This window comes from Homalodisca vitripennis, chromosome 6, assembly GCF_021130785.1.
Source record: "Homalodisca vitripennis isolate AUS2020 chromosome 6, UT_GWSS_2.1, whole genome shotgun sequence".
In the NCBI taxonomy this organism is placed as follows: Eukaryota; Metazoa; Arthropoda; class Insecta; order Hemiptera; family Cicadellidae; genus Homalodisca; species Homalodisca vitripennis.
Window position 1 is genome coordinate 120,796,688 of NC_060212.1, and position 19,666 is coordinate 120,816,353.

The window sequence follows — 19,666 nt, forward strand, 5'->3', positions numbered from 1 at the left end:
ATTTTCTGGATAACAGCGTTGTTGGGGTTGGCAGTTCCATCTTATAGATTTTATAAATATTACACCAAATATCACAGTTTCGTTTTAGAGGAATTCTGTACTTGGACAGATCCTACAAGTATGCGGCACAAAACGGTTGTAATTTAAATACGAGCTGATCAGCAGTGAATTTTAGATGGTAAGTTGGCAGTTACACAATGCTGTTTTATAAAAGAGAGAGAAGTATAACATTGCAAGTATAGCATGCCTTCACTCCAATCTTCCATATCATCAATGAATGATGAACCCTTTATTTGAATATTAAATTTATAAAATCTAATTTAGAAATTTCTCCAGGAATAGACCTACGACTGATAAAATACAAATGAAAACGATGTATTTAGCTTACCATCTGAGCTTCCATGTCCGATTGACCAATTTTCAATCCTGTATCTGGGCTATCCAGGACTTGCCTAACAGTCACAGGAACAAGATGATCTGTCCTTTTTGGACCCTACACAAAACATCCAACACGTTTATTATAAATAAATACACAGGCTATTGTCGCATATTATTATAAGTTCACAAAAATACTATGAAGACAGTAGGCTGTATCCAGTCTAAAGATTCATATTACAAAATAATATAACAGATATAAATCTTAACCCTACAACTGACAATGGTAAATCTCTATACTGGCACGGCATTTTTGACGTCTTTGCATGATATATTTCAAAAATTCATAAAATATATTGCTGTCTTACTTACCCTATCATATTGCCTATTGTTTTGTTAAGAAGGAAATGTTTTTACATTTCATATCATAGTTATGATTCTTCATAACTTCGTTAATGTTTAAAATACACTTCATGTGTAGAAAAAGTTTGCAGTTGAACTATAATACTGAGCTTAGTACTATGAAAAAATAGAGAAAACATTTGTTATGTAAAATTTATTATACACGACAGATAGCAACAATTTATATTTATACAAATCAAGTTTTATATAATAAACATAACATTCCAAAATCAGTAAAAGTTTATAAAATTACAAAAAAGTGTGCATTTTCTTGCAAAATTTAAAACTTAAATTATAACTATCATAATATTTACTTATACATTACAGTTTGAAAAAATTAGTTGGTCCACAGGAATTACTGTGGTTTTACTGAGTAATTCGTACTTTTATTTTATTTTTACTGCTAAATCAGAATTTTGAATTTACGTAGGAGAAAATTACAATAAAAACAATATAATTCTCTACAACAAATTCAAAATTTATTGAATACTAAAAATAATCAAAATACATCACAACTTACAAATTATATAACTTACTCATTACAATAAAAATATAAAACAGACACTAAACTATAACATTATAATATTTAAAAATGTAAAATCTTATCTGGTTTAACATATAACATATTATATTAAAAATGTTTTTGGTTTGCCATGAACAGCGAGAAACTGAAAGACACATACACGATTCTTTTACCAAAATTAAAAACTTGCAAAACTACACCGTACAATAAATTCACAAAAACAGCTCAAATGACAGAACAGCAGCAACAGAAAACAGATGACTAGATTGTACATAAAGAGACGTAGAATACAGTGGTACCAACGTCAAACTTCAGAAAAACATTCAACTTTAATAATGAGGCCAGAAAATGGCATAGTATATGCAACTTCATCATTAGTGCTGCTGCGACAATTGATTTTGTACTAAAATTATAAAGTTGTTTGTATTTATTTAAACCTCAAGTATCTTATATGAAAATAATTAGCATATCTTTCATAGAGCAATAGAGTGCAATAATACATAGATTAGGCTATTCTATTCACTCTATTAGTGATACACCGATATACAGGGTGTAAACAAAGTCCCGCTCTGGCTTGGTAACTCCCAAACGATTACAGGTAAAGCAGTAAAACTTGGTACATCATTACTGCACCTATAAATCTACTTTTTTAAGTAACTACAATTTTTTTTCTCATGTCAAGGGGATGGTCCGCAAGGAGGTGGAAGAAAATCTTAAATGAGAGCATAGGCCAAGTAGTACATAAAATTAAAGTTCTTTATTAGTAGAGTACAATATTGCAAATCTGACCTCAAAGGGTTCACTCTTTAAAAAATTATGCTGGTTTAAAGTTTGAAATATTTACAATAAAGGTCCTATTCTATATGGTGTAATATTCTTGTCTAGGCTCAAGTTGTGAAAGTTAAACTTTGTAAATGATTACTGGACTTATGAAACTGTTTATTAGACCCAGTTTAAGGTCTCAGGACTTTAATTTTTCATAAAATACTTCATAATACTATACAATAATAGAGTAACATAGACAGCTTTCCTTATTACATGAGTATATATTTAATTCATAATATTAAAAATATTATTCAACCATAAGAAACAACAAAATATTATAATTACATTACAAACACGACCTAAGGAGAAACTTACAGAGGCGGCAGCCATTGCTTTGTTTACTATCTGTAAGACGTGTGATTCAGACTGAAAATTATTGACACTGAAAATAATCTCAAGGTCTAGCTGCAACAAACTACTTCACTTGCTGCATACAGTTGCGTACTATATTACCATATTTCAGCAAGTCATTTGTTATAACACAAGTGGTTGTCTAATAATTATTTTCTTCAACTGCAGTGAAAACGTTACTAATCAGCTTTACAACTGTATAGCTTATACTAATAAAGATCCGTTATAACTCAAGAAAGGAACAGTCCACCACCAAGGTCAGTAATACACTGACACTAAAGCCAAGGCAGTTCTAGTACTAGCTTTCCATAGTTAAATAAATTAACCGAGCTCTACTAGATTTGCTTTAAGGATGTAGTGTTATCCATGACCATCCATTCCAGATAAGGAACTATTCCATGAGGTAAAATTATACATTCAAAATGTCACAAGTAAAACTATTTCTAGGTCTACTACTACTCAAGGACGTAGCCAGCAAGGGGGTCAAGGGGTCCGGACCCCCTAAATTTTCTAATTTTTTCAATTGTTCTTTTAGTAAACTATTATTATTATTTAAATAATTCAGTATTACTTTCATGTACGGCTGAAAGATCGTTCTCAACAAAGAAACGGGTCAAGAACATTTTAAGGAACAAAATGCGGCCTTACTCTGTCCACTGAGGGAAAATACCGGTTGTCTGGACCCAACCCCCCAACTTTTATCCTAGGTACCTTCTTGCTACTACTTTAGATTGATGTAGGTTAATATGACGTGTTAAAATATTTTTCAAAGAATAAAACTAGTGTTATTTTTAATATGAGCCAACTAAAAAAAATCATTTAGCACAAATTTTTATTTTTTACACACTATCAGAGCGTTTAGGAATGCCAAGGTTTGGTGTTGCTTGGGTCGCATTGTTTTTACAGTTTCACCTGCATATATTATTATGCGGATGTGGTTTATACCACTTTTAGCTAGTATGAGATATACATGGTAAAAAGGAATCCTTACAACCCTCAAAAGCTGGGCATTCCTTAGAGCAAAGCATTATTAAGGACCTGGAGGATGTTCTTAATAATCTCATTGTCTGTCTGTCTGTCCTATAACTTTTGATAGAAAGGTCCTAGGGACTTGGAATGTAGGTTCCTCTTGATCTACAGATGAACTGTATTGATATTGTAGTCCAAAGGTAAAAAGGCACTCCATACTTAGCGTTTATTAACTCTTCCATTACTTTATGTTGGGTTTTTCACCACTTTATTGCATCGGTTTATTTTTGGTAAAAATTCAGGTATTATTCGAATGAAAAACTTTAAAATTAACCAACATATAAAGAACAAATGATCATAATATCCATTACGTTTTATTTGCATTTTTATTCTAAATTGAGGTAAAGTATTTTTACTTTTAATGAAAATCTTCAGAGTGATAAAGTTTGCATCATTTTTATTAAGCTTCTAATACGCTATCAAAAGAAAAATTTACCAAAACATTGTATTCTTTCCAAAAATCACTAAAATAAAAAGTAATAAAAATTTGCAAAGATTCATAGGCAGAGATTTGTGTGTTTAAGAGTTCCAAAAACAAATATTTTTACAGAAAACCTAACATTAGATGCTTTACCTTTTAACTTTTCAAGTGGAAGGCAGTTTCTTCAGTTTCTTTTTGACAAAATGAAAAGTAAATCCTTTCATGAAACTTTTTATACTACCATACTGTATAGAATTGTAAAACTTTTACAATGTATCTCTGAACAAAGAAAACTTCTTTGCATCCTTTTGCATGTAATATTTATTTGCAGCTTAAGCTAATGGGACCACACCTATTTCGGATGATCAACATTTCAGATAGGGAGAACTTACATTATAAACTTGTTTCCGGTTGTTAATGATATCTAAAAACTGAGCAGCAGCATCACACACACTTGTACACACATACAGAGAGTCAGAGGTTGCCATTTATTGACTTAGAATATAATCCATTTCTAATGGAAAGTTAGATAATAGCATAATAGTACGTACAGCTGTACATCTAATTCTCATAATGATAATGCACTGCAAAAAAAAAAACCAGAACTTCAGATAACCGGATTTTGGACAATCATGTCCCCAGTGTAATATTACTACATCAGTTGTAAAAATACCAAATGAGCCTCTTCTGTAGTTAGAAAACTGAAACGTTTATCTTGTGTCTAGACTCAGATAATTAGTTTACGCAATGTTTGGTGGTTGATCATGTATCATTTTGTAGATACAGTAACTGCAGTTTTATCAAACACTAGCTAGTTTAATAGGGTCGGTCGGGAGGTAAAATGGGTACAAAAACATGCTCTTTTTAACTTTAAGGCCTTTTAAAAAAGTTTCTTGAAATAATTACAAAATAATTACAGGTTCCAGCTTATCATTGTGACCTCTTAGAATAGTTTAATATGTAATAAAAGTTAATAAACTATTTAGTATAAAAGTAATTATTTTTTTTTATAGTATACCTATTTTACCCCATGGTTTGGGGAAACGGGTATAGTAATGTTTTCCATAGTAAAACACAATAATTACAAGTGCTGTACTTATTTTACCCCAGTATTTGTGTAAAGTAGGCACAGTAAAAATAACTAATGAAATATTTTGGTCACAAAAAATTTATTATTACTAAAAATATCAGTTAGACAAGTAATTTATTTAAAAAATTAAAACATAGAAAACAGTTCGTTGAGAGGGGCACTTCACACAAACTTGAAAAATCTTCCATTATAATCTGGTACAGAAAAAAACATTAGAAATTTGTCCCTAAATCAACCCACTCAATGTCTTCTTTATCAGGAAAAATGTAACGCTCTCCTTCACCTTTGCATTTTGTCAAAAACTTTACGGAATATCGCTCCTTGTTGCGAAGATCTTGTGCAGTAATTTGTCCCCTGTACTCCTTCACAACCGTGCCACATTCACTTTGGTAGTTTATACCTACCCATGATCCTACAGTGGGGTTCAGTAGGTTTTACGTTTTTAGGTAGGCTGCTTTCATCGTCACTTTCTGCCGTATCAAATAAGCGTTTAGTAGCTCTAGGTTTTTTTTGCGGCTTTGCTTGGACCAATCCAGGCTCTTGTTTTATTGTTTTTCCTAAGGCTGTAATGGGTATTAGGCCTATTAAGTTTTACTTTTTTATTTTCTCTTTTCTGGCATCTTCTTCTTCTTTCAGTCCTGTCCATTACTTCATTTGTTGTCATTACTTCACCACAACTTCCTTGGAACTCGTCGCCTTTTTGTCTTAGAAATTTTTCAATGCATCTTTTTACACTTGATGACTGTTCAGGTGACAATGTACTTAAAATTGCTTCTCTCAGTTTCTTCATTGGTGAAGGAGAAATTTCAGGTAGGCCTGCTACAGAACTTGATGGGCCGGGTAAATCTTGTACAGGATTAGCTAACTTTAATTCCAGTGGGTTCTGGTCGGCCAATGGGTGCCTCTGCGATGTCCTTTGGGTGTTTTTCGATGGAGTTTTGCTTAGGTTGTGCTCCACTTTGTAAGTCCATTGGCCTAGTTGGTTGTACTGAAAACAATCCTTTTTTCTAAAACAGACTTATTCACAGGATAGATCCCAGAGCCCTTAAAACCACCAATAATGTGCTCAGATTTGAATGAAGTCGATACCCAGTTTACTTAGAAGACTTGGAAAAACAGCCTTGTCAACATTTTTTAAGCCGCGATTCACGATACCAGTTCTTCAAAAATTTCTCTCCATCTCACGCACTTTTCATAGGAAGCAAATACCCCAACATCCAATGGCTGAAGTGCATGGGATGTATTTGGGGGCAAACACAGAAGAATAATGTCATTTGTCTCTTGCCACTCGGGTTACGTTATAGGTCAAGTGACTTCCATGTCCCGTCAAACAAGACAAGAACTGGTTTTTCAAGATTTTTTGTCTGATTTGCAAAATTAATGAGCCATTTCTCAAAAATGAAATCTTGCATCCAGCCAGACTGTGTGACTCCATAGAGTGCACCTGGCGGTCCTCCCTTGAACCCAAGTACTTTGCAAATCTTCCCTGTCCTTTAAAAACAACACAAGGTGGGTAGCGTTCACACCGGATGCACTGGCTACAAAAAGAACACTGTATTGCAGTCTGCCAGCTCCTCCTGATCTTGAATAGGACACTTTTGCACTTTTAGGGACAAAGACCTTACCCTTAGTGGGATCTGTGCCTAGGCCAGTTTCGTCCAAGTTGAAAATACGTTCTGGGTGATTTTCTAACCCATTTTCCACAAGAACTTGCTCATAAATTTTAAAAAACTCATCTACCACAAACTGAGACAGTCCTTCAGAGCCCTTGCTTTTGTTAATATTTCGGGTTTTCCGTTTTGATAGTTTCATGTGCCCACCTTTTTTCAAACCCTCTTAAAAAGTCATACCCTGGCATATCGTCCTTGAATGGCGTCTTTCTACCCACTGATTTTACATAGCTACACACCATATATTGCAAGTCTTTTTCTATCTAGTGGATAACCACATTTTGCTGCATACAATAAAGCCTCCACAATATAGTTCTCCTCTTCTTTTGATAGCACTGTTGCCTTTTCCAGAACCAGGAGTTTTAGGAGGATTTTCACTCCACCGCCGAAGGGTTTCATAAGGAATGTTATATTTTCTTGCTGCAGCATATACTGAGCTTCCATTGTCAACTTCCTTTACTGCTTCCTTCAAAGAATCTTCATCATATTTTTGGGTTTTTTTCTTTATGTATGTGCGTGGCATGATCTAAAACAAAAAAGTGAGGTTAGTTTTCAGTTTTTAAAATATTATACCTATTTTACCCCATGTTAACAAATTATGAATAGCATAAAACCTATTAAACTTTAAAACATTAAAACAAGTTAAAAGTTAAAAAGTATATATGTGTAATGTATACATACCTGAATTTGAAACTTCTATTTGATTAGGTTAACTTTTTAATGTCAATCAGTTAGGTTGTCTTGGTTACACTGACTCCTGTGAACATATGTTTTTTTCAATTTTAAGAAGCTACCAGCAGTTTAGCCAACTCACTTTCAGTATAATATCATATAAGATGATGTTATACATTTATGGTATTTTTTTCTGATCCAAAACATCAATAACTCAAGTTTTATAATATAAAATAATGTTTATACCCGTTTCACACCCCAGTATACCCATTTTAACCCCGACCGACCCTACTTAAGAAACTTTGCAACATTTGTATACTCATTACAAGATGTTTTCATCGCAGACCATTAAAAGAGTGCGTTATTGACATTCAGAAGGTATATGTCATCGAGACTGGGTCTGACCATGTTTAAGTCAGCCATCTTGTTCCATCTCTGCTCTTTCGTGGGAGATATGGCTAGGTTGCCTGAAGTCATTGTCGTACACAGTTTCGTAGCCTACTGAAGGAATTAAAAGGAGTCACAGTAAACTTTGCGCAACAGGGACCTTCCTTACTTTCCTAAATACACATAAAATCTATACACCCCTCACTCCCTAGTCTGATTTATACATATATATATATTGCTGGAAATATGAGCATCTACAAAAAGTTCTTGCTATAGCAAAAATGTCATTTTTGTTGAATATTCAGACTAAGGACACAAACAAAATCTGTTATTGTTAAAAAAAATGTTCAAAACTTAATTATTCACACTGAATGATACAGAATCACAATTATCATAATGAAGAAACTTCACATCTAGCAATTTTAATTCCTCACCTTCTTATCAGCTTGGGGTGTCTCCCCGGTGCCAAAGCCCGATGTATCAAAGCCACCTCCCTCATAACCTCCAAAACCTGAGAAAAAAATTAATTTTAAATTCTTAGAACAATTCTTATTTGACTGACATTTCTAAATTGTGCAAACTTTCCCTAGTCACTTACGCAATACTAGGAAGTATTGCACAATATCCTTTCGGACTAAAAACATTTTTGAGGAAACCTTTTGTTCTATTTTTTGGTTAAAGTAAATTTTAAAACAGGTTCTCTGGTGATATTCACAGCTAAAAATCATACCAGCCACTTGCTCTCTTACTTCAAATAGCATTTTTTACCCAAAATTGGACTTCAAAATGTATATAATTTTTCAACAAAAATCTGATCAAGAAATGGTTTTTGCTACTTGTTAATTTTTATTGAAGTCGTTTATGTTCTATGAACATTTTTGAGAGAATGTTCATAGAAAATATCTTCAGATTAACCTTTTACTAATGTTAAAATTTAAAACAGGACCAGAGATTTTTACAAGTTTAACTACTGTGCCAAATTAAAAAACAATTAATTTGTTTTACCATCCATGTGGTAATTCTGACTAATGGACACATACCTAAAATGCTTGGAACATTTTTTCAACTTATGATACCTTAATGCCTTAAAAATAGTTATGATTAACACAGTTTTTTCTTATAGGAAGCCTAAAGCCTATAACTTATTCATATGGATTTCATTAATTTAGATAATAATACCGTACACTAAAGTACAAGTAACACATCTAGTCTATACTTAGTTATTGGTGAAGTTACCTAATGTGAGTAAGGTACTATGAAAAAACCCAGCACATACGAGTATATACTAATCTGTCCCTTAGGGATCGATACTTGGTCCTTTGTTATTTTAACAGACATAAATAATTGTGAATCAACTGCCAAATTCAGTAAATTAATACAATATGCAGATGATATTAATTTGTGCATCAGTTCAAAATATAAATCTGGTTTGGAAATTAAGATGTTTGAAGATGTCAATTCCTGTACACAACAACATTTTGATGAAAATCATTTGAAAGAAAATCTATTAAAATTTAATCTACAGGGTGACTGCCGGGAACCGGACGTATTTTAAATGAATAGTACAACCTTATTTTATATAGTAAAATTATTTAATTGTGGAATATATATTGGTGAAAACTTACCATTTCAAAAAACATATGTTTTATGGAACCTTTTATCCTAGTTTGGGTTTATTTCTTAAAGATGATATCATGCATGTGATGGCCGTTAACCTGGATACAGGTTTCCAACCTCTGGAGAAAATCATTACGCACTCTCATCGACATGTCTTGTCCAATCAAATTCACCTCTTCGGTGATTGCATCTTTTAGCTGCAATAATGTTCGTGGTTTGTGAACATAGACACGAGCTTTCAAATACCCCCATAAGAAATAGTCACAGGGCGACAAATCTGGTGACCTCGGCGGCCACGGCACGTCACCAAAACGTGAAATCAACTTGCCAGGGAACATCTTCTTCACAACTCGCATCGATGCAGCGGCAGTATGCGCTGTAGCCCCATCTTGTTGGAAGTAAACATTTTTCACGTTTATTCCTCGCCTCCGAAGTTGTAGCTTGAGATATGTTTCCAACATGTGAACATAGCGTGCAGAATTCACTGTCACTGTGACTCCATTTTCTTCAAAAAAATACGGACCAATTATCCCAAAGTGGCCTACAGCACACCAAACCGTTACTTTTAGAGAGTGGAAGTGGTTTTTCATGAAAGTTACATGGATTTTCAGGAGCCCAATATCGTAAGTTTTGTTTGTTCACTGAACCGTTTAAGTGGAAGTGAGCTTCGTCGCTCATTAACATCATTACATCAGGATTATCAGTAAACAACACCTGCATACGTACTGCGAAATCTTCTCTTTGTCCATAGTCCCTCTCTTTCAGTTGCTGTACCACCTGTATTTTATAGGGATGAAATTTCAAATCTGATTTTAAAATTATTCTGACAGAATCGCGCTTCATGCGTAGCTCTTGTGCGTGTCTTCGTGCAGAGCGACCCCGGGCTCCTCATCAAAGCAGTTCTCACTCTAGCGATGTTGTCTGGTGTTCTCACTGTTCTTGCTGGACCGGGTGGCTTTTTGTTTGATACTGTTCCTGTTGTTCTGAACTTGTGCACCCATCTTAGCAATGTATTCCGGCTTGGAACCGTGTCATTTCGCGCAATATTAAAGTGGCGTCGGAAGATACGGTGTGTTTTGATAACGGATTCGCCATTTTTAATAAATGTGTCATATGCAAAAACACCATGCTGAACTGACCACTGATCCATCGTGACTAAAATGGTAAAGCTCACTCAAAACAATGACATAATCTCAATCTCCCTAGAACGTGTAACAACAATGTAACAGCTGTTGCAAATTTATCCGGTTCCCGGCAGTCACCCTGTATTACTTTTTGTAGTCGTCCTACATGACAGAAAAACATAATAACGTTAAGTTAAAAATGAAATTACGAATTAAGTCAATAATATTAAATTCTTGGGAATCTTCCTGGATAAGGAACTGACCTGAATGAACATATTAATTACGTATGTTCCATCTTGTGACATATGTTATCAGACATCTATCAAATATCTGTTCTCCAAAGATTTCATTAAATGCACATCATGTAATGATTTTCCCATACCTTAATGTGATATAGAGGTATGAGGTAAACGTGGAGAAAGAGAACTATAAGATTGTTTGTGGTATAAAAAAAAGAAAAAATGTGAGGATAGTACTTACTTACTTACTTGTACTTGATGTCATGTCCAGTTGGCCTGGTAACGGCGTTGGACGAGTCATTAGTGCCCTAGGAAAGGGTCACGGGGGGGGGGGGGGTGTGTTAACTTTCTGTTAAAAACTCTGACAATGAGTAATAACTTTTTTTTATTAAAAAATCTTTGAGTTCACTCTTGAATTTGTTTACAGGAATTATGTTTCTAATGGAAAGTGGTAGTTTTTGATAAATTTTAAGACCTGAGTAGAGTGGTTTTGTTTCAAACATTTTTAGGTTATGCTGCTCAGAATACAAATGTTTGTTTCTAGTATTGTACCTATGGGTGTTATTAACAAATTCAAGATGGTTGAACTTAATGTAGTTTGCCATTTCATAAATGTAAAGACTAGGTATAGTACAGATTTCCAGCCTTTGAAAGTGTTGCTTGCAATGGGCTTGAGGGGGCAGTCTCAGGCATTGCTCTGATTGCCTTTTTTTGAAGAATGAAAATTTTGCTCAAGGCTGACTCCTTTGCTCCCCACAGGGCGATTGAGTAGGAGATGTGCGATTCGACCAAGCAGTGGTAGACATTTTTCAGGAGTTTCAGATTTTTGAAAGCACTGAGGCTTCGAATGACAAAGATTCCTTTTGAGAGCTTGCTTTCTAATGCCACCAACTGCTCAGTCCAACACAAACCCTCGTCCAACATCACCCCCAACAGTTTTGCTGTTGAGGTCGTTTCCAACTCAACATCACCAATACAAATGACAGGGGCTCCTGAAAGCTCAGTTTTGGATTTTCTTTGCTGGGTCTGAATGACCATGCATTTTGTTTTTTCTGGGTTGAGTTTGAGAAAATTTTGTAAAAAGAATTGGGCAAGATTGTTGATTTTGGTGAAAGAGTCAATTTCGAGAGCCTCCCTACTTCTTTGTTTGGTGATAAGAGTGGTATCGTCTGCAAAAATGAAAAGATTTTTTTCTGGAACGACATCTGCGATGTCGTTTATATAAATCAAAAAAAGCAATGGTCCTAGAATTGATCCCTGAGGTACCCCACACTGGATCAGTTCAGGGTTTGAGCGATAATTTTGAATTTTGTTGAATTTTGACTCGTGTTGGATCTCTACCACCTGGAATCGGTTTCTCAGGTATGAGGAGAACCAACCCAACTCTGGATTTTGGATGCCCAAGGAATTCAATTTTTGGATGAGTGTGTCTGCATCGACACAGTCGAAAGCCTTCGAGAGATCGGCATAGCAACCATGAACGATCTCCCCCGCATCAACTGCATCGATACATTCGTTTATGAAATCAATGAGTGCCAATTTTGTCGATTTGTTTTTTCTAAAACCATACTGCCTGCCAACCAAGAGATTATTATCTTCTAGGTAGGCAGTCAGTTGGTCACAAACTGCTCTTTCGATAAATTTGGAAAAAATTGGTAGGAGGGATATCGGACGATAGTTGCACACCTCCAACCCATCCCCACCCTTAAAAAGTGGTCTGACCTTGGCCACCTTGCAACCGTCCGGAAAAACGCCCCCCGAGAGTGAGGCATTTATCAGGCCGACGAGAGGTACCTTTAACTCGTCTTTGCAGAATTTTACTGCTTTCATACACACACCATCAAGTCCTGTTGATGTTTTAGGAGAAAAAGTTTTAAAAATTTTTTTAAATTTTTTCTTCATTTACCAATTCAAATCTATTAAAAATCTTGTCGGTTTTTATGTTTGGATTTTTATGTTGTTTGTTGCAGTCAAGTTCCTGCCTGATGGTACTGGCAACATTTACAAAATAACTGCTAATTATATCACAGTTGTCTTTAGGATTTTTTAATACATTATTCCCTTGACGTAAAATTAAATTTTTAGCATGAGTGGATGTAGAGGCTCTGTGCTGGTTTACAATTTTCCAAGATTCTTTTGGTTTGTTTGAGGCATTTTCAATTCTCTGGTTAAACCAGGATGCTTTGGTATCAAGTATACATTGTCTATATTTATTCAGTGAGCCTTTGTATATTTCTTTATTTTCAGTATTTCTAAATTGTAACCAGTGATTGTAATGTTCGACCATTTCAGCTTTAAGTGTCATCACCTCATCGTTTTTCCACTTAATTTTAATATTTTCTTTTAAAATAGTTTCTTTTTCCGGACATGAGATGTTAAAGTAATACAAAAAAGTGTCAACAAATTTTTGATATTTTTTGTGTGGGTCATTTTCATTTAATACTTCCATCCAGTTTTCAGTTTTTAGTCTAAGTTTCAGTTCCTGCAAATTTTCATGTTTGAGGGATCTAATCTTTGATTTTTTATTTTTCAGTTTGTCTTTATGGTTTATGTTTATCGTAATTTCTATTGCTTGGTGGTCAGATATTAGTGGTTCAATAATATTGCTGGTAGTGTGATCTAAATTAGTGAAAAAGTTATCTATACAAGTCGCAGTATTTTCAGTGATCCTTGTAGCCGAGTTTATTTTTGGTTTTAATCCATAACTTTTAAAAGCATTTTTTTAAAGTACGGCATTGTTGTCATTTTGAAGAATATTTATATTATAGTCTCCTCCAATTACTATTTTGTTTAAAGTCTTTGTCGATTTAATTTTTGAGAGGTACTGGTTTAGTTTTCCAATAAAAGTATTTATGCAACTGTCTGGACTTCTGTAGATACCAGCTATCAGGAATTTTTCTATTCCGGAGTCAATTTTTATTTCACAACATTCAAACACTTTATTTTCCGATAAATTCTTTCCTATGTTCGAACGGATTGTTTTTAGAATTGTTTGTTTATTTCTGTAAATAGCTACTCCACCCATTTTCATGTTATTTCTCTCATAGCTACTTTCCAAAACAAAATTTTGAAAATTTACCATATTGATTTGTTCAGAGTCTAGCCCATGTTCACTAACAATAAAAAAGTCAGGATTTTCTTCTTCTAGGAAGATTTCAATTTGACCCATTTTCATAAGAAGACTTCTTACATTTAGATGGATGATCTTTAAATTTGTAATTTGATTGATTTTGATATTTTTTGGTTTAGTGTGCCAATTTTTTAATCGTTTTCTATTTCTGTTGTGTTTAGTTTGTTTTTTTGATTTTGACAATTTTGATTTCCCATTAAGGGGAGTCGGAACGCCCATCTTCCCCATGTTAACAAAGGTACATTTTTCTCAGAAAGTACTTAGGCTACAGTCATAATTTTTTCAACATTTGTTTATTACCTTATTTTGTGTAATCAGACCCAACTTGGATAATTTTCAAAAAGTTTTTTCCTAGTGAAAAATTTTTTTTCCCAAATCAATTTAAAAAATCACGTAATCATTTGGTAGAAGTTTTATACCAGCAAAACTAAGATTGCAAATTGCATGAAATTGGGTCTGATTGTTGGCAATAGCCTATAGATTATGTGGGAAAAATTTCAGTACTGTATCTTGAATACTTCCCGAGAAAAATGTACCTTTATGAGAAAAAGGCTAACTTTCCGGAAATCGCATTTATTGTGAAAACAAGACAAAATGAGGCTCTAGGTCTACCTTAGAAAGGTCCTGGGCCATACTGGGGTCTATCTGCTTCATCATCCTTTTCATTTTGAACCATTCTTCTTTTTCTTCTTTCTTGTCTGGCTTCTTTCGTTAATTTTTCCGCAGCTTTCTCACTTTTCCTCTGTCGCAATTCATCAATTCCGCGCAAAGCACTCACTGACCTATCACATAAACTTAGTCCAAGCTTCTAGAAAACTTCAAGTTTGCCACTATTTCCATCATTGAACGAAATGACAGCATCATATACACCAAGTTTCAACGTATCCAGCCTTACGAAGACCCGTTTTGGAATTTTGGCCCATACCACAGAAGCTCTCGTTTGGATTCTGCGTATGTCCGTGTAAACATTATTTTAACAACTCAGAATTTGTTAGTGCCCTGTAGATGTAATTTATTTCTAACATTATCTCTTGAGGTAGGCTATCTTTGTGGTCATAAACTGTACCTTGAGCCTTAGCCTTCTCATAACCACACCACGAGTCTACGCCTTTCGGACACAAACCGTGTTGAGGATTTTCATTAGTGGAGGGAGAGTTTATGAAAGTAGGTGGCCCGAATATTTTTCTTCATTTCTTCTACATTCTTTACACCTCTTCTTATTGCAAGGCCATAATATGTTTGTAATTTGTCTATTTGGGCGTCTGTTAGTTTTTTCTTTCCCCCAAGCACCTTACCGTCACCTAATTTTATTTTTATTTATTTATGTCACAACAAACATAGGCTAATAGGAAAATCAGATGTCAAGTAACATTAGAGGTAACACAGAATAAGAATCAAGTCATAGAGGTTAAAACTTCTCTGTGTATAGAGAAGTGTGCACTATACAATGTGCTGAAAGAAGTGGTCAGCTTTCTCAACGCGTTTTCCGACCAAAAACAGCTGACATACCTCTAGTTTTTATTTAATTTTGAAACTTAGGAATAAGATACAACTGTGAGAGTTATATTTTCTTAAAGGGAATAAACTAACAAATCAAAATAAAAAATAAAACAAAATTGTATAAGTTTTATTTTTTTGCGTTCCGACTCCCCTTAAACTTATGTAATTATTTATTAGGCTACACATGACATCTTTACCTGCCTGGTTCAAATGTAGGCCATGAGTGGTGTAACAGCTTCTATCAAGCATTGAGTTTAAGCTTAGATATGCCCATTTTCTTTTGGTACATTCATGTTTTATCTTTTCGTTTTGTTCTTGAATTAAAGGGTTTTTGGATACGTCATCAAACCTGAAAGGCGTCTCGACCCACAGGACATCTCCCTTTCGGATGCCGGCCAACGAGTCAAATTTTTGCGTCAGACCCGAGATACTATCCTCTGAAACTTGGTTTGTCCCCCCCACTACTACCAGTAAATCCGCAGGACTCAGTATTAAATCTTAGAAATATTGTATCATGTAGAGATGCCTTTAAACATTTTGGAATTCTAACTCTGCCTTCCTTGTACATTTTAAACAGGATTCTGTTTCTCGTTATAAATGTAGGTACGCTGACAACAGATAAGGATGTGCACTCACATAATACTAGATTTAATGGCCGTAGGCCACATCAGCATAGACTGAACCTATATGAAAATCCTCCTCTGAAGGATATCTTTTTAAATACCATAGTTTGCCAGAAAAAATTAAAAATGAACAAAATTCTTATTTGTTTAAATCTAAATCAAAATCACTTTAACCAATAATGTGTTTTATGATGTCGATGAATTTATAGACTATTTCAAAAATTTAAATTCAACTTCAATTTAATTTTTTAAAATTCATTAATGTTTTATTCAAGCAATACATCTACTCACAATTAATAAAAACTTCTGTAAGCCATATTGCTATAAGAAACTAAACTTTATTATGTTAGTTTTACATTATAATACAACATTATTAACTATTAGAAAACAATAAAAATTCCAAGTGTTTATAACATTGCTACCAACAATATTGTTGTAAAGGCAATAAATAAATTTATATATTTATATAAATATGCTTATAAAAATGCTTGAATTGCTCAAGCAGACTGTCATTCTACTAAATACTGATAGTGTAATGTGTAGACAGACAAAATAAACAGTTTGATAAAAGATTTAAATGAAAAAATCTATGTTCTTAAACATTATTCTATTAACCTTAGTTCTTTGGTTTACATAGATAGTGTAATGACATCTAAGATTATTGGATCATCTCAAAACATTAACACACTTATAGATTATTATAGAGATATTTAGCTTTGCCGTGAAAAGCCATCTTTCAAGTCTTCAGGTAAGACATGTTACACTGAAATATCTTAAAATTATGCTATAACAATATCTTGTGGTGAAGTTCCGTATCGTGCCACAAAGAAGAATATGAAAATAAAATTATCAATATATAACATGAAACTAACACAGAAAATAAAGTCAATTTTATCATACTCTCTATATCACTAATAGGTTATATCTGTTTGTTTTAGTTGTGTTTCCTGTGCTATCTGGAGAATAATTCCTTAGAGCGTAAAGAAATTTATAGTGCTCTACAAAAAAAAATTTGAATGATTTATTAATCTGTTGAATGAATAATTTATTTCATACAACAAATATGAATTCATATAGATGTTTCATTTGTTATTTTTATTCTATATATTTTATTACAGTAACTTTTTTATTGTTATTTAGTTTATGCTAGTATCAAACTTTTTTCATTATTGTTATTTATGTTAGTATAAAAAAATCAATTTAATAGGTACTAATAGTTATTTTAATAAATACACAGCACCTAGTTTTCATTTAATCATTTTAGTGGCATTTATTTATTGATAGAAAACGTCTGACAATAATTTGTAATATATTATTTTGATTACCCAATATATAATTGAGACACCTCAATGTTTTATGATGGCTCGATATATAATTACAGGTATGTTTTTAAGTGGTGTAAATATGAAAATTGAAGATGGTCAGTCTATTGATATTTAAATACAGTAAATGACGCTGACAGTCTATACAACATTCTTGACTTTTACTTGCACATCATTATTATATTAATAGCAATGTTCAGTTAAACTATTATTTTACATCAAGAAACCACGCCTAAACATAAAACACTATTTTATTAAACATAATTTTATTTGTACTAAAGTTAAGAGGCCTATCTTTGAAAATTGACCACACAAAACTGGGTAAATATTTACTTTACCTATGTCACATTTTTAGTTTTCTTAAAAAGACATGCTTATAAAGTGAAACAGTTTCAAAAACAAGATGTGCAAAGTCTAAAAATGTTTAATAACCTAGGCCTAATAATTGAACGCCAACAGTAATACCACCGGTAATCTGCACAAACTGCGGCAGCACCCTTGGTTCAATGTTGATCGACAAACAAAAACCATCCCTTGAGATAGTAACCATCAGTAAAATATAAAATCTCCCTTTCCAGAATAGACTTTAATATGCAGCCTACATTGTTTATTGGGTTGTTTTTATGCAATGGTTTGATTATTTTTAACCTACATTACAATTTATTCAAAAAAACATATGATTCTTACTTATTAGTTACAGTCATTTATCATATTATAAACAATAAACAGGAAGAAGTAACTAATTTATTGAGAAAATTACAATGAATAAGAAGAAATTATGACACATTTCTAGATATACATGTGGGTTTGGCTATTACATTCACAAAAGCGGTTGCTCACTGATATCCACGCAATCTATAAATATTGTAACATATTTCTGATGTGTATGTCTAGGCCATAGTTGGATTTATGTTATTGGTAAATTTATGTTATTACAAAATTTAATGTATTATTCTTGTTAATGTATTATAATTCTTGGGGTAAAGTACAATAAGCGGACCCGGTTTTTTATATTGATTAGTATAATCATCGATACTTAATATTCATTTATCGAATACTTGTTTATAAATCATATCAACATATCTATAGTCGTAAAACCACTGGTACAATGTGCATAGTGATAATCTTCTAAATCATAAATGAGCTCTGATCATCAAACAAACAATTAGGAATGGGAATAGGAAAAACATAAATAATAATGAAATTATAACAACTTAACAAACATTTATAACGGGAAATGAGAAATATATGTAATTATCTATATGTTCTCTCCCGGTTAGCAATGATTAACCGCTTTCGAGAAGTTTTTAAAGCATCTTCTCTAGAAAACCGTACTTCTCTTCTATACAAATAATCACAGAGATGATCTGCAAGCAGGTCAGCTGATATACCACTTTTTAAACTTTGTTTTACGGTCCTCCACAAGCTTTCGACTGTCATTTTATTTATTAATGTTATTAATGTATTAATGTTATTTTCTATAAAAGTAAATACATTTATTATATTAAAATGTTTATGGTTGATACAAGTTAGTTATTGTTCAAAAATCAGTATCGGTAAGTCATCAAAAGTTATAATTAATTCATATCTTTTGTCAATATCGATATAAAAAACCCGGTCCGCTTATTCTCTAAGCCTAATTCTTGTTTCATATGATAAATATGTAATATCGAATAGTTCAATAATAACAATCAAACAACGAGTGTAGGCCGCTTATTAAAGTCTCCCCGTCCTCATCATAGATGCTTTAGTGCTCAATAGATAATAGGCTATTGGGACATAACCTAAATTTTTAAACAGGTATGTTATTAGATTGTTTTACAATATATGGTTTGTAAGAGCCTCAAAGTGTCACTATGGAAATGATAATTTTAAAAAAACAGCAGAGAATTATAAAATGTGGCTTTTAATAGTTTTAGATAACAGGATAAAATATTATCCCCAGACTGATGAAGTGCAATGAAACATGCTGTCAGTTGGACCGTAATTCTCAATTTTAACAATGATTTTAATCATCAAGAACTAGTTGCTAATAAATACCATTAATCATACATTAAAACAGGTTTGTGCTCTTTATATAAAAATAGGGTTAACTCGTTTACTCTTGAATAACTTACCATCGTCACCGCCTCTGAACATTGCGCTGTTTAGTGTGTTGTGTTTTGGTGTTCACTTATTTCAAAATAATAGTGAGGTATTATGGAAAACTATTGATCACGCAACCTAAGTAAAATACTAGATCTAAAAAAATTTTAAATGCAATACTTTTAGATTCGACTGCCCTCTCTTTTCCTCATTACGATTAGGCCTAGTTAATGTTTATAAAATTTATTGTTTTGTAGTAACAAAAAATGCCCGGTAAGGCG

General features: G+C 33.1%; 1 protein-coding gene across 3 annotated transcripts in view; it reads right to left on the reverse strand.

Moving 5' to 3' along the window:
• The window catches only part of LOC124364852 (replication protein A 32 kDa subunit-B), a 30,174-nt gene extending 10,508 nt beyond the window's left edge, over positions 1 to 19,666 (reverse strand). Inside the window, exons 1-3 of one of the 3 annotated variants that reach the window (XM_046820641.1) lie at positions 19,418 to 19,666; positions 8,180 to 8,256; positions 389 to 493 (exon numbers count right to left, since the gene is read on the reverse strand). In XM_046820641.1, the coding sequence (XP_046676597.1) occupies positions 389 to 493; positions 8,180 to 8,256; positions 19,418 to 19,439 (204 nt within the window). In that variant the 5' untranslated portion in view covers positions 19,440 to 19,666. Of the gene's footprint in view, positions 1 to 388; positions 494 to 2,440; positions 2,577 to 8,179; positions 8,257 to 10,974; positions 11,075 to 19,417 lie in introns of those variants that run through there. The other 2 variants (XM_046820640.1, XM_046820643.1) reach the window with 2 other exon arrangements.